The sequence below is a fragment of the Salmo salar genome, chromosome ssa25 (genome assembly GCF_905237065.1).
Source record: "Salmo salar chromosome ssa25, Ssal_v3.1, whole genome shotgun sequence".
Lineage (NCBI taxonomy): Eukaryota > Metazoa > Chordata > Actinopteri > Salmoniformes > Salmonidae > Salmo > Salmo salar.
Window position 1 is genome coordinate 31,413,118 of NC_059466.1, and position 14,778 is coordinate 31,427,895.

General features: G+C 43.7%; 1 protein-coding gene across 2 annotated transcripts; it reads right to left on the reverse strand.

The window, feature by feature from the left end:
- Nucleotides 1–8,088: 8,088 nt before the first annotated feature.
- Nucleotides 8,089–12,943, reverse strand: ska3 (spindle and kinetochore associated complex subunit 3). Of its 2 annotated transcripts, none has more exons than XM_014174049.2 (10): nucleotides 12,691–12,943; nucleotides 12,506–12,570; nucleotides 12,219–12,390; nucleotides 10,528–10,972; nucleotides 10,063–10,354; nucleotides 9,748–9,930; nucleotides 9,437–9,622; nucleotides 9,149–9,240; nucleotides 8,874–9,004; nucleotides 8,089–8,667 (listed from the first exon to the last, which is right to left on the reverse strand). In XM_014174049.2, the coding sequence occupies exons 1-10, from the start codon at nucleotides 12,794–12,796 to the stop codon at nucleotides 8,495–8,497; spliced, it is 1,845 nt and encodes a 614-aa protein (XP_014029524.1). In that variant the 5' UTR covers nucleotides 12,797–12,943; the 3' UTR covers nucleotides 8,089–8,494. The 2 variants fall into 2 exon arrangements, with proteins under 2 accessions (XP_014029524.1, XP_014029525.1); XM_014174050.2 differs by having other exon boundaries at nucleotides 9,121–9,240.
- Between the last annotated feature and the right edge of the window lie 1,835 nt (nucleotides 12,944–14,778).

The following is a 14,778-nucleotide window of genomic DNA, read 5'->3' on the forward strand; positions in this document are numbered from 1 at the left end:
AATGACATCGCCGAAGTCAATGATCGGTAGGATAGTCAGTTTTATGAGGGTATGTTTGGCAGCATGAGTGAAGGATGCTTTGTTGCGAAATAGGAAGCCGATTCTAGATTTAATTTTGGATTGGAGATGCTTAATGTGAGTCTGGAAGGAGAGTTTACAGTCTAACCAGACACCTAGGTATTTGTAGTTGTCCACATATTCTAAGTCAGAACCGTCCAGAGTAGTGATGCTGGACGGGCAGGCAGGTGTGGGCAGCAATCGGTTGAAGAGCATGCATTTAGTTTTACTTGCATTTAAGAGCAGTTGGAGGCCACGGAAGGAGAGTTGTATGGTATTGAAGCTCGTCTGGAGGTTAGTTAACACAGTGTCCAAAGAAGGGCCAGAAGTATACAGAATGGTGTCGTCTGCGTAGAGGTGGATCAGAGAATCATCAGCAGCAAGAGCGACATCATTGATGTATACAGAGAAAAGAGTCGGCCCGAGAATTGAACCCTGTGGCACCCCCATAGAGACTGCCAGAGGTCCGCACAACAGGCCCTCCGATTTGACACACTGAGCTCTATCTGAGAAGTAGTTGGTGAACCAGGCAAGGCAGTCATTTGAGAAACCAAGGCTGTTGAGTCTGCCAATAAGTATGTGGTGATTGACAGATTCGAAAGCCTTGGCCAGGTCGATGAATACAGCTGCACAGTATTGTCTCTTATCGATGGCGGTTATGATATTGTTTAGGACCTTGAGCGTGGCTGAGGTGCACCCATGACCAGATCGGAAACCAGATTGCATAGCGGAGTAGGTACGGTGGGATTCGAAATGGTCGTTGATCTGTTTGTTAACTTGGCTTTCGAAGACCTTAGAAAGGCAGCGTAGGATAGATATAGGTCTGTAGCAGTTTGGGTCTAGAGTGTCTCCCCCTTTGAAGAGGGGGATGACCGCGGCAGCTTTCCAATCTTTGGGGATCTCAGACGATACGAAAGAGAGGTTGAACAGGCTAGTAATAGGGGTTGCAACAATTTCGCCGGATAATTTTAGAAAGAGAGGGTCCAGATTGTCTAGCCCAACTGATTTGTAGGGGTCCAGATTTTGCAGCTCTTTCAGAACATCAGCTGTCTGGATTTGGGTGAAGGAGAAATGGGGGAGGCTTGGGCAAGTTGCTGTGGGGGGTGCAGGGCTGTTGACCGGGGTAGGGGTAGCCAGGTGGAAAGCATGGCCAGCCGTAGAAAAATGCTTATTGAAATTCTCAATTATCGTGGATTTATCGGTGGTGACAATGTTTCCTAGCCTCAGTGCAGTGGGCAGCTGGGAGGAGGTGCTCTTATTCTCCATGGACTTTACAGTGTCCCAGATCTTTTTTTGAGTTTGTGCTACAGGATGCAAATTTCTGTTTGTAAAAGCTAGACTTTGCTTTCCTAACTGCCTGTGTATATTAGTTCTTAACTTCCCTGAAAAGTTGCATATCGCGGGGGCTATTCGAGGCTAATGCAGTACGCCACAGGATGTTTTTGTGCTGGTCAAGGGCAGTCAGGTCTGGAGTGAACCAAGGGCTATATCTGTTCCTGGTTGTACATTTTTTGAATGGGTTATGCTTATTTAACATGGTGAGGTAAGCACTTTTAAAGAATAACCAGGCATCCTCTACAGACGGAATGAGGCCTATATCCTTCCAGGATACCCGGGCCAGGTCGATTAGAAAGGCCTGCTTGCTGAAGTGTTTTAGGGAGCGTTTGACAGTGATGAGGGGTGGTCGTTTGACCGTAGACCCATTACGGACGCAGGCAATGAGGCAGTGATTGCTGAGATCCTGTTTGAAGACAGCAGAGGTGTATTTGGAGGGCAGGTTGGTTAGGATGATATCTATGAGGGTGCCCGTGTTTACAGATTTGGGGTTGTACCTGGTAGATTCATTGATAATTTGTGTGAGATTGAGGGCATCAAGCTTAGATTGTAGGATGGCCGGGGTGTTAAGCATGTCCCAGTTTAGGTCACCTAACAGCACAAGCTTTGAAGATAGATGGGGTGCAATCAATTCACATATGGTACAGCTGGGGGCTGAAGGTGGTCTATAGCAAGCGGCAACGGTGAGAGACTTGTTTCTGGAAAGGTGGATTTTTAAAAGTAGAAGCTCAAATTGTTTGGGCACAGACCTGGATAGTAAGACAGAACTCTGCAGGCTATCTCTGCAGTAGATTGCAATTCCGCCCCCTTTGGCAGTTCTATCTTGTCGGAAAATGTTATAGTTAGGGATGGAAATGTCTGGGTTTTTGTTGGCCTTCCTAAGCCAGGATTCAGACACGGCTAGGACATCCGGGTTGACAGATTGTGCTAAAGCAGTGGATAAAACAAACTTAGGGAGGAGGCTTCTAATGTTAACATGCATGAAACCAAGGCTTTTACGGTTACAGAAGTCAACAAATGAGAGCACCTGGGGAATGGGAGTGGAGCTAGGCACTGCAGGTCCTGGATTAACCTCTACATCACCAGAGGAACAGTGGAGGGGGAGGATAAGGGTACGGCTAAAGGCTATATGAACTGTCTAGTTTGTTTGGAACAGAGAGTAAAAGGAGCAGGTTTATGGGCGCTGTAGAATAGATTCAAGGCATAATGTACAGACAAAGGTATGGTAAGATGTGAATACAGTGGAGGTAAACCTAGGCATTGAGTGACGATGAGAGAGGTATTGTCTCTAGAGAGGTACTGTCGCCTTCTCCCCCGATTGCTCAGTTTGGCCGGCTCTAGGAAGAGTCTTGGTGGTTCCAAACTTCTTCCATTTAAGAATGATGGAGGCCACTGTGTTCTTGGGGACCTTTCGATGCTGCAGAAATGTTTTGGTACCCTTCCTCAGATCTGTGCCTCAACAAAATCCTGTCTCGGAGCTCTACGGACAATTCCTTCGACCTCATCACTTGGTTTTTGCTCTGATATGCACTGTCAACTGTGGGACCTTATATAGACAGGTGTGTGTCTTTCCAAATTATGTCCAATCAATTGAATTTACCACAGGTGGACGCCAATCAGCCTGAGCTCAATTTCGAGTCTCATTGCAAAGGGTCTGAATACTTATGTAAATAAGGTATTTATTTCTGTTTTTTGCAAACATTTCTAAAAACCTGTTTTTGTTTTGTCATTATAGGGTATTGTGTGTAGATTGATGAGGAAAAAATGGAACTTAATCAATTTTAGAATAAGGCTGTAACATAAGAAAATGTGGAAAAAGTAAAGGAGTCTGAATACTTTCCCGAATACACTGTGTATATATATAAAGTACCAGTCAAAAGTTTGGACACACCTACTCATTCAAGATCAAGATCAACATCAACTGTTCAGAGGAGACTGCGTGAATCAGGCCTTCTTGGTCGAATTGCTGCAAAGAAACCACTACTAAGAAAAGAACACCATTAAGAAAAGAGACTTGCTTGGGCCAAAAAACATGAGCAATGGACATTAGACCAGTGGAAATCTGTCCTTTGCTCTGATGAGTCCAAATTTGATATTTTTGGTTCCAACCGCCATGTCTTTGTGAGACGCAGAGTAGGTGAACGGATGAATTCCGCATGCGTGGTTCCCACCGTGAAGCATGGAGGAGGAGCTGTGATGGTGTGGGGGTGCTTTGCTGGTGACACTGTCAGTGATTTATTTAGAATTCAAGGCATACTTAAGCAGCATGGCTTCCACAGCATTCTGCAGCGATACGCCATCCCATCTGGTTTGCGCTTAGAGGGTCTATCATTTGTTTTTCAACAGGACAATGACCCAACACACCTCCAGGTGTGACCATGACCAAGAAGGAAAGTGATGGAGTGCTGCATCAGATGATCTGGCTCCCACAATCACCTGACCTCAACCCAAGTGAGATGGTTTGGGATGAGTTGGACCGCAGAGTGGAAAAGCAGCCGACAAGTGTTCAGCATATGTGGGAACTCCTTCAAGACTGTTGGAAAAGCATTCCAGGTGAAGCTGGTTGAGAGAATGCCAAGAGTGTGCAAAGCTGTCATTAAGGCAAAGGGTGGCTACTTTGAAGAATCTCAAATATAAAATATATTTTGATTTGTTTAAGACTTCTATGGTTACTACATGATTCCATATGTGTTATTTCATAGTTTTGATGTCTTCATTATTATTCTACAATGTAGATAATGGTAAAAATAAAGAAAAACCCTTCAATGAGTAGGTGTGTCCAAACTTTTGACTGGTACTGTATATATACAGTGTGTGTATATTTACACTACCATTCTTGGAAATGTCCTTGTTTTTTACAGAAAAGCACATTTTTTGTCCATTAAAATAACATAAAATGTATTAGAAATACAGTGTAGGCATTGCTAATGTTGTAAATGACTATTGTAGCTGGAAACGGCTGTTTTTGAATGGAATGTTTACATAGGCGTACAGAGGCCCATTATTTGCAACCATCACTCCTGTGTTCCAATGGCACGTTGTGTTAGCTAATCCAAGTTTATCATTTTAAAAGGCTAATTGATCATTAGAAAACCCTTTTGCAAATATGTTAGCACCGCTGAAACTGTGGTTCTGATTAAAGGAGCAGTAAAACTGGCCTTCTTTACTGTGAGTATCTGGAGCATCAGCATTTGTGGGTTTGATTACAGGCTCAAAATGGCCAGAAACAAATAACTTTCTCCTGAAACTTCTCAGTCTATTCTTGTTCTGAGAAATGAAGGCTATTCCATGCTAGAAATTGCCAAGAAACTGAAGATCTCGTACAACGCTGTGTACTACTCCCTTCACAGAACAGCGCAATCTGGCTCTTACCAGAATAGAAAGAGGAGTGGGAGGGCCGGTGCACAACTGTGCAAGAGGACAAGTACATTAGAGTGTCTAGTTTGAGAAACAGTCGCCTCACAAGTCCTCAACTGGCTGCTTCATTAAATAGAACACACAAAACACCAAGCTCAACGTCAACAGTGAAGAGGCGACTCCGGGATGCTGGCAACTCTGGGATGCACAAAAAGTGTCAAAGATTTTTTTTCGCAAATGTCCTTTCAGAATTTAAAAGTAATCCTCGAAGTAATCATCTAGTTTTTCAAAAGTATCTGTAATCTGATTAAAATATTTTTGCTGGTAAGGTAACGGATTACAGTTATTGGGTTTTTTAATCCCTTACATGTAACAGATTACATGTAATCCATAACTCCCCAACCCTGCCTATCAGGTACTTCAGAGTGTTGCTCCCCACAGATGCCCCCTGCTGGTTCAAGTCAATTCAATCATCTTTATTGTCCTGCAATTGTTGCTGGGTTTAAATAATGACAGGCAGGGACCTCCTGAGTGGCGCAGTGGTTTAAGGCACTGCATTGCAGTGTTTGCTGTGCCGCTAGAGTTCCTGGATCGAGTCCAGGCTCTGTTTCTGACGGCCATGACCGGGAGACCCATGGGGCGGTGCACAATCGGACTCATTCTGAAGATCACTTTATGATTACTTTTTTTTTGAGTTCCCAGTTGTGTTGAAAGCACCATAAATCCAGAAAATGTTAGACTTTGATGACAAAATTTGCCCACGAAGTACCGCCACGCCAGCTGTGAGCACAGCACAACAAGGTGAGTCCAGAAATGTCTTGTATGCTGCTGCATAAATTATGTAATATGCCAGGGAGATATGTGTACTGTAGCTATGAAAGTAATACTAAGTGTATGTTGTGTAGTAAGCTGTTAATAGCCCATGTGCCTCACCCTAATAATTCTGTCTAGTTTCACCTCTTAATTTCACCTACTGTTCTGACTTGGTGGTGCACAAGTAGCCTATAACCTGTTTTTGAGAAATGTAATCATTGAATATTGTAAAAGCTTTCATTGCCTGCTTAAATGCCCCCTTTATTTATCCTACTGTTCTGACTTGGTGTACAGGGAGAACACTGTAAGAACGGCCCATGTTCTGAATTCTGTCGCTGTAAATTTCAAAAGTGCTGAACAAATAGTTGTAATGACTACGTCCATCCTAGCTCGCTCATTAATGTCTTAATTGAAATTATAGATTGCCTCTTATCCGCGTGTCGTCCCCTTATGCCATAGTTTGTACATCTCAATTGTCAGTAGAAACCAGATTTGTTTAAGCAAGTCAGCCATATCAGCTATGTTTTTTTTAAAGGCAGTAAATGAGGCTGAATGAACTGTTTCGCTGTCAGACAAGGCTCTGCTGATAGCCAGGTGTAGCAGTGGTAAGGCGTTGGGACTGCTGTTGGGACTCTGCTTTTGGGACAGCTTTATGAAGGTCCTAACACTTTGTGGGCACCGTGTGTCACCGTTATAGTGCAATTAATGTATTGTTTAGTGTTGTGTAGTGTAGAGCTTTGCTGGCATGCATCCCACATTTTTGTTTTGTTTGCCCCACCAAGATTAACATTCTAAAATCACCACTGGACAGAACACTGAGCCAATCACAGCACAACTAGAGAACATTACCAACACCTACGCTCTGTACACCGGGAATCGTCACAGATACCGGGAATCTTCACTTTCAACTGATCTTACTCAACATTTAATGCCACCTACGTTATCACTCCTTTCAACGGTGTACAGCTCTGGAGAGCAAAACAAGTTACATTTCTTGTCCCTAATTGCGTGATCCGGAGCGCCCGCTCCCTATGGGCTGAAGAAACACAATAAATCATCACTAGTCCACTCCTAGTTACCTTCACCAACTCAACAGTTCCCAACCACCACATATGGATCAGCCAAAATGCAAGGATCCATTCTCTCCACAAATTCTACTCCCACTAGGCCAGAATCATCCTTTACATCCTCGGACCAAGGCCCGACCTCGGCGGTTCTCACTGCAGGATCTTCATCCACAGTCTAGTCAGGTTCCATCTCTGACCTACTGGAACACGTATCCCTCTTTTTGCACTTGACGCCAACCTTCCTCTACACACTGCTTCCCTCTACACTCAACTTCTTCTCAACAGTTATCCCTGCACCTGCCACTGCATCTAATTCATCCTCACTCTCCATTTCCTCAAGTTCTACCTAAAGTTCTGTAAAATCCCTCATTCCATATTCCCTCAACCATTTCCAGTTTCCTTTTTCTCCTTGTCCATTATCTTGTCCTTCACCAGATCTTACAGAAGGCCTGTGTAATCCCAAACTCCATGTTTATTCATAATATGCTCCACTTTCTACCTTATCTGCCATCTTCTCCAAATCGCTCCCGTTCTCCAAACATTTCTCCCTGGACAACCTCTCCAACGCCATCCGCCATATGGGAACATTCCTTCGATTGAGCTCCAGATTTATACCTGGTAAGACTAACTATCGCCAAGGCTATATTCATTCAGCCAATTCTGTTGCAAAACATTTCTTAAGCAAGCAGAACAAAACAGAGGGACCTACCTGAATGTCCAATAGAAACAAATTTTAGTTGCAACTGTTTGGCGGAATGAAAACACTGCAGCTGTACAGAATAGACACTAGAAAAGGTCAGTCAGAATACCTTAAATTACATTCAGAATCTGTCCCTCCCTTGTATGCTTATGAAACTGTATTTAATTTAATTCAGGTTGGACGCCACACTGAAAGTCTTGTGAAAGGTCTAACCCTGAAGCAAAAAAACAAAGAGCATATTTTGGCTTTGCTATAGTCTACACAGACCCTAAAACGACAAGGTTACAGGTAACTGATGATTTTCAGAGCTGCCCTGTGATATCAATGAACAGCCACAGACAACACTGTAAATATTGTTACTATTGATTTGTTTCAGGTTGAAGGATATAGGCAACGCACTGTCCGGATGGAAGGGTCCAGATGATGCCATGACCTTACAGTCCCAGCGATTTCAGATTGGAGACTACCTACATCGCCATCACCCCCATCACCCCCTTCGCCTGGGGCACATGAGACCCTATTGGTACCCGAAGGCCTGCCTGGGATTCAACATGTCCCCAAATTGCATAGAAGTAGGAGAGCAGTGTTATTTTATTTACTGACGTTTTTTTAAATCATCAAATTGTTATGTAGAAATTAACCATACTACCATGTCTTCCTTTGGGATTTTTTGTAGTTTGTGTATGCATTTTATAATGCTCAATTGTTATAATTGACTGCTATATTGTTAAAAAGATCACTCAATCCTGAACTAAGCCATCATGCTCATAATTATGTATTTATTAGTGAGATTACATACAGACCAATTATACAGTCGATTTAGCATTTTCGTAGTTTTCTGAGTATTCATGCATTGTGAACAGAAGGACCTACACAATTAAAAATACCAAGACAAAACATATGTACAGTTCTCAAAGATGAAAATAAAATAATGAATCAATTTTGGGCCTATTCTAGCCTGAGTACCAGTCTGTTTAGCTAACATTTCACTCTTGTACTCTGTCATATGCCAATGTTTAGCATGACAGGAGTGGCAAGGAGTGAATGATAGCTACACAGACTGGCACCCAGGCCTATTCAGCGGAGTCAATACATAGGACCTCACTCAGGAGTGTTGAGCTCTTTGGGAGGTTTAAGAAGGTAGGGAATGTCATTGTACTTTAGATCAGGTACGTGTCTTTGACAGGACCTTGTACATGGCGCTGGTTCCTACTCCCTGCACATGCTCCAGCCTCTTTAACTCAGTCAGACACAGGAAGTACATGGGGGCCTTGGTGCCCACCCCTGTGATCCTCTTCAGCTCCTCCATCAGAAACCATGCAGGGCCCGCATCACCACCTGAAGGAGGAGCAACAGCGTCACAATAAGATTAATTTCAGAAGGACAGTCACTTAAGTTCCTGAGAGTGGCATGGAATGCAATGAAAAAATAATTAAGTGGCATCCTGAGAGGGCATAGTTGTGTGTCTCCACTTGAGATATGAAAACATAATTTCAGTGAGTTAAGTTTTACATGGTTTACAAAAGCAGTAAGCTGTGACTGACTGTGGCCTCGCTCCTCTTTGGCACCGTTGATCTTCTGAATGGCCTGGTTGAGGCTGGACAGAGGAATCTGTCTCAGGTAGCTTGGAAGACTCAGGAACTCCCTCTCTGACACCACAGCCAGACTCTGAGCCCTGGAGGAACAACACAGAGAGAGCAGAGGTATGACTAGTAATTTCAAGTGAAGTAATCTATTGATATTGGGAACAGTTTAGCTTTTGAAGATACATTAATAATAACCATATTCTACATTCTTTGCTGACACCGTAAGATTTGACCTGTTCTCTTTCCCTGTTGCAGTGTGGAGGGTTGAAGGCTTGAGGTGTGGCTGAACTACTGCTGTGGGGAGCTTCTTGCTCTGGGAAATGAGCTGCAAGATGAAAGACAAACCCATCAGAACCAGTCAGCACAGTAGTTATAATCACAACGCTATCTAAAAGTTTCAAACATTCACACTTAGTAGTACAGATCATAAAAGCATTTTCCCCCACTGTCTGTGGACAGGGAAGGCACAGTTCTCATATCTACTCCATACTCTGAATCCCACAAGTCTCCAGTCCACTCACCTTAAAGATGTCCTGTGTGACAGAGCTTAGGTCCGGCATCTCAGGGGTGGATGGCTCGGGGTAGTCCCCTCTGACCCGTGGGGTCCCCAGGTTGAATGTCTGGGTGGGACCATCCTGATCCAGGACAGAGAGAGGGGGCTCTCCTGACCCCATAGTCTGCTCTCCACTGGTTCCACCACCACCCCTCTACAGTCAGGGAGATGAGAGACAGTGAGGCAAAATATATATACACTCAAACTTAACTTTACCAACATCCTCAGCAACAGGGGGAAAGTAAGCACTCAAGGGCCTTTATAGCGGTTTCAGCTTACATAGGGTAGAGAGCTGCCCAGAAAGGACTCTAGGCTTGGCATCTCTGGTGTAAGTTTTTCCTCTGTACATCCAATGATTGAGATCTCTGACACATTATATGACCAGGCTTGATTGGAGCCTCTACTGGAGGTTGGAAGTTCTGAGTGATCTTGGTCTTCATCTGCCTGTGTGTTTCTCTCACCCTGTAACAACATTACAGTTACTCACTATATTTGAGTGCAATTTGTAGTTTATGGTCTATGGTCCATATGCCTCCATAAAAAAATAAATGCATAAACAAACAGACACATTGACCGACTGACAGTAACACACACCTTTCTGGTGCTAAGGAGTCTGTTGATGTATGGTGTCTCAAATGCTGGGACCTCAGGGGTGGCTTGGTGGTTGCCAAGGCGACAGGGGGACTCTGGGTCAATCTCTCCCTGCAGAGGAGGGGACAGAGCGTGTCGCTGAGACTTTGTGATCTTCAGACCTGGGGTGCAAAACACAGGCGGCTCGGGGGACTCCATGGTAGCCAGGCTGTACATCATGGAGTTTGATGGTGGGGTGGAGAGGACATGTGCCGGTCTCTGTGACATTGCTCCCAAGCCCAAGGACACTGCTGAGCTGTTAACAAAACAGCACCATTCATAAGACTAAGAGCACAGGACATTCTACTTAAGAAGGCTGACTTATTAATTTTTGTAGGAACTTGGGTGAAACTTTGGAAGCTGTTAACCAGCCAAGTAGTAGATTTGAGAGTCAATCAGAGCCAGACAGAACAGTATTATACTACACACCTGAGAGGCTTTGTGGGCTTCTTGCGCTGCAGGTCCATGGTGAAGTCATTGTTGAGACACACAGTGTGTTCCGTGAGGCCAAAGTCGACCATGCGGGGGGTCAGGAGGTCGTCATCTTCGTCCATACGCAAGGTGCACTTGGGCGTTTTGGGCATGGGCGGCTGCATGGCTAGGACTAGAGACGGCAGAGGGAGGGTCATCGTGGGCATGGGGGCCTCAGCGCTGGAAAACACTGTGCCACCCAACACCCTCTTCAGGTGGATCTCTGACAGGCCGAAGTCAGAGAGCTGGGGGGTGCGCAAGGGGTCAATGAAGGGCGGAGGGGGCATCTTCAGAGGGGTCACTGAGGTGAGGTATCCCTCTCCTTCCTCCTGGTCCTCCTCTCCTCCCTCGGTCTCATCCTCGTCCTCTTTCTCTGAAGCTTCTGCCTCCTGGCCGTTCGACTCTGTGGGAGAGAGACAAGATATCTAGATAAACCAACAGGTCAGGAGGAAAACATTCAGATAGAAATGGGCAATTAGTAACAGATTGATGCTGAGACTCAGATTTTACACATTAAAATGTCAAACAAAAACCAATGATTGCAAAGTTAAAAATCATACAACGCTACGCATAAGGACTAATTTGTGCCGTCATTCTGTTACCAAACTTTGCATCTGCACTGTTTAAGTAAATATGTTTATGTCAAATGTTCTGTGGAAATTGTTACAAGTCCTTGTGCATAGAACAGCCTCAATTTGTCAGGCATGGACTACAAGGTGTCGAAAGCGTTCCACAGGGATGCTGGCCCATGTTGACCCTTGCTCCCTTCGGTCTCAACATAGACTTTGATCTGAAGCCATTCTTGTGATAATTGTGATTTTGCCATTGTAATTGTTTGTTAGATACATTTTAGACTACAAATGCTATGATCGTATGCTATCCATTTGTTTGTCTTTTTGTATGTTCTTTGTATGGCATTTTTTTTAATATTTGAGTTAACCAATGATATTAGCTCATACTTGGCCATGATTACAAACACCTGTGTGTCTCTTGACACTATATAAATGACTCATCTCGCAGTGTTTGATGATACCCTGATGAAGACAGCTTCGCTGTCGAAACGTTGGTCATTAAATTTTTGCATCTGAGCTCTTAGAGTGTGCGGCTTTCCTTTATTTTCTAGTGTTCTACTCCGCTAGCCAGCACCTCGCCTTTAAAGGTGTGCGTTTCTTTTTTTCTAGACTCCAATGCTTCCCACAGTTGTGTCAATTTGGCTGGATGTCCTTTGGGTGGTGGATCATTCTTGATACATGCGGGAAACTGTTGAGCATGAAAACCCCACTAGCATTGCAGTTCTTGACACACTCAAACCGGTGTGCCTGGCACCTATTACCACCCCGTTTAAAGGCGCTTAAATATTTTGTCTTGCCCATCCACCCTTTGAATGGCAAGCATACACAATCCATGGGTCAGTTGTCTCAAGGCTTAAAAATCCTTCTTTAACCTCTCTTCCCCTTCATCTACACTGATTGAAGTGGATTTAACAAGTGACATCAATAAGGGATCATAGCTTTCACCTGGTTAGTCTATGTCATAGAAAGCACAGGTATCCTTAATGTTTTGTATACTGAGTGCATATCAAGTAAACCAAACCAAATACTGAATGATTGACATTCTACGTGAAGTGTTAAATAGAGATACTTTACTACCTGACTGTATCTGTGTGCGCTTAGGCGCTCTGTAGCCATATTTTTCATAGTGTCTCCTCAGTCTCTGGATGTCCTCTGTGGTCCTCTGCTTCAGCACCATACACGTCTTTATAAAGCTCCTCACATCTTTCTCCCCTGCCTGCTGGCGCACCAGCTGCTCCTTCACCTGGCCCTGGGCATGCAAAACAAGCCAGTTATGTAAATATCTGTATACTAATGAATCACATAGCTATATAAGCTACACAGCGCTGTTCAAACAGCTCAGCAGGTGCTAAATTGACAGTTACCTTGAGTCCCCTGACCTCGGAGTGCAGCTCTTGCAGAACTCGCACCGCACCCTCAGTGCTATGATCTGAAACACAATTTTACAGTATACAAGAATACACTAGTCACTGGTCATTGGTGGTGCATTGACTGACTAGACACGTTAGCCGAAATAAAATTTGAGTGGAAGTCCGTTTCATAGTGTTACCTTCATCGTCGTAGTTCTGGTGTGCCTGTTGAAGACTGGCAGTTTCGGTCTCCAAATTCACGGCTAGGTTTCGCAACTTGGCGAAAAAACGTGCCGACGAGTCCATTTATTTGCAGATATGTTTCTAAAAGTAGTATTATATTGAACGGCAATTTAATCAAGTTTCGCTGTTTGTTTACATTCATACAAATTGAAACAGGAATATTTTTCAAATTTGGCGCCACATCCGGAATCTAACGGAAGTAGGTTTATTCAGGACTCTCAAGACCGAAGAAGAGAAAGCATCTCGAGCTAAATGCAATTCTGCCACCTGCCGTCCTTGACGACTTCGATATATACAGTATATATTTTTTTAACGTTATGGTCAAGATCATTTTAGAATAGTTGTGTGGTGGACTCACAAAATAATCAATAAGCAAACTTCAAAGCCAAGAGTTTGTAATACACTTCCAAATGAACATTTGTAACATCCATGAGTAACAATTTTTCTATATCTCTTTAAATTTACATTAGACTCACTTCCTTTGCTTATTTATTGTTTTATTTTTTATTTCACCTTTATTTAACCAGGTAGGCTAGTTGAGAACAAGTTCTCATTTACAACTGCGACCTGGCCAAGATAAAGCAATGCAGTGCGACACAAACAACAACACAGAGTTACACATGGAATAAACAAGTGTACAGTCAATAACACAATAGAAAAAAGAAAGTCTATATACAGTGTGCAAATGGCATGAGGAGGTAAGGCAATAAATAGGCCATAGTAGCAAGTAATTACAATTTAGCAAATTAACACTGGAGTGATCAATGTGCAGATGAGGATGTGCAACCAGAAATACTGGTGTGCAAAAGAGCAGTAAAGTAAATAAAAACAATATGGGGATGAGTGCAGAGGAAGGTTAGAGCTGGGAGGTGGAGGGACCTTATCAGATCCCTGATTATGCTGGAGAGTGTATAAATACTTAGGAAACAGTCAAGGTCACTACAGACATGCACTAAGAAACATTCTGACAGGTGAGTAATGGAGCACAGCAAGTTTACAAGTTATTCTGAATATCAAAGGTATGTACAGTAGATATGGTAAGCTGATATTATGGTTAGTTAGTGGATATTGGCCTACTGTATCAACTACAGTGGAGTATTGGCCTATAATTAGATATGCCTCTTCTTTCCTCCGCACCAGAATCAGTTGGCTGCTTCACAATAAACATATATTTATTAAGTAAACCCATCTAGTTTTAGCCATGGCAATGTTTGGCAAGGTGCTGGAGCCGGTGGGCTACATGCAGACCATGAGGACCCTGGTGGAGGGCATCTGTACCTACCTGGGTGGCAGTGCCTTAGTCTACCGTGGTCTACTACCAGCTGGGCGTGGCCGTCAGGGCACAGCCGGAGTTCACCAAGCGGGAGACAGAGGTGTCCTCCAGTACGTCCAGGAGCACCGGCTGGAGAGGCAGTTGATGATGCTCCACAGCAGGCTGATGGGGGTGTCGGCGCTGACGGATCAGCCAACCCTGCTGGAGGAGCTGTCCAGAGCCACAAGCCCAAATGCTGGGAGATGAGGGAGTTCTGTGTCCAGCTCAGTGGGGGTCAGGGCGTGGTCAGCCATCAGCACACAATGCCCAACAGGCAACAGTTATCATTATGTTCAACTCTCAATATCTCTAACTATTGAATGTGTAAATCATTTGCACACAGTGTATGGAGTTTAACAAAATTAGACACGAAGTTCAAAGAACAAAATTGTTTGCCTGGGAGCCATGCTTTATCCAACTGTCAGACTAAAATAGTTTATAAAATAGAGTTGAAGTTAATGATTTTCTTGCCTGATCCCAAATATGTTTGTGCTCTTGCCAACTCCATTGCTGTCATTGTCAAGCCAAACATTTTTGGCACGATAGTACAAACAGACTGGTACTCAGGCTAATGATTTTAACCCTAAATGTTTTACCCTAAAATAGTTATAGGTTGTGTTGTTATTGAAAATATATAGCGATAATTGTAATGCAGTTGCATATCCAAAGCTCACCCATATCTAGTCCAACACTTGGTACGTCACACCGCAGAATTAGGTCAGATGTCAGTTTG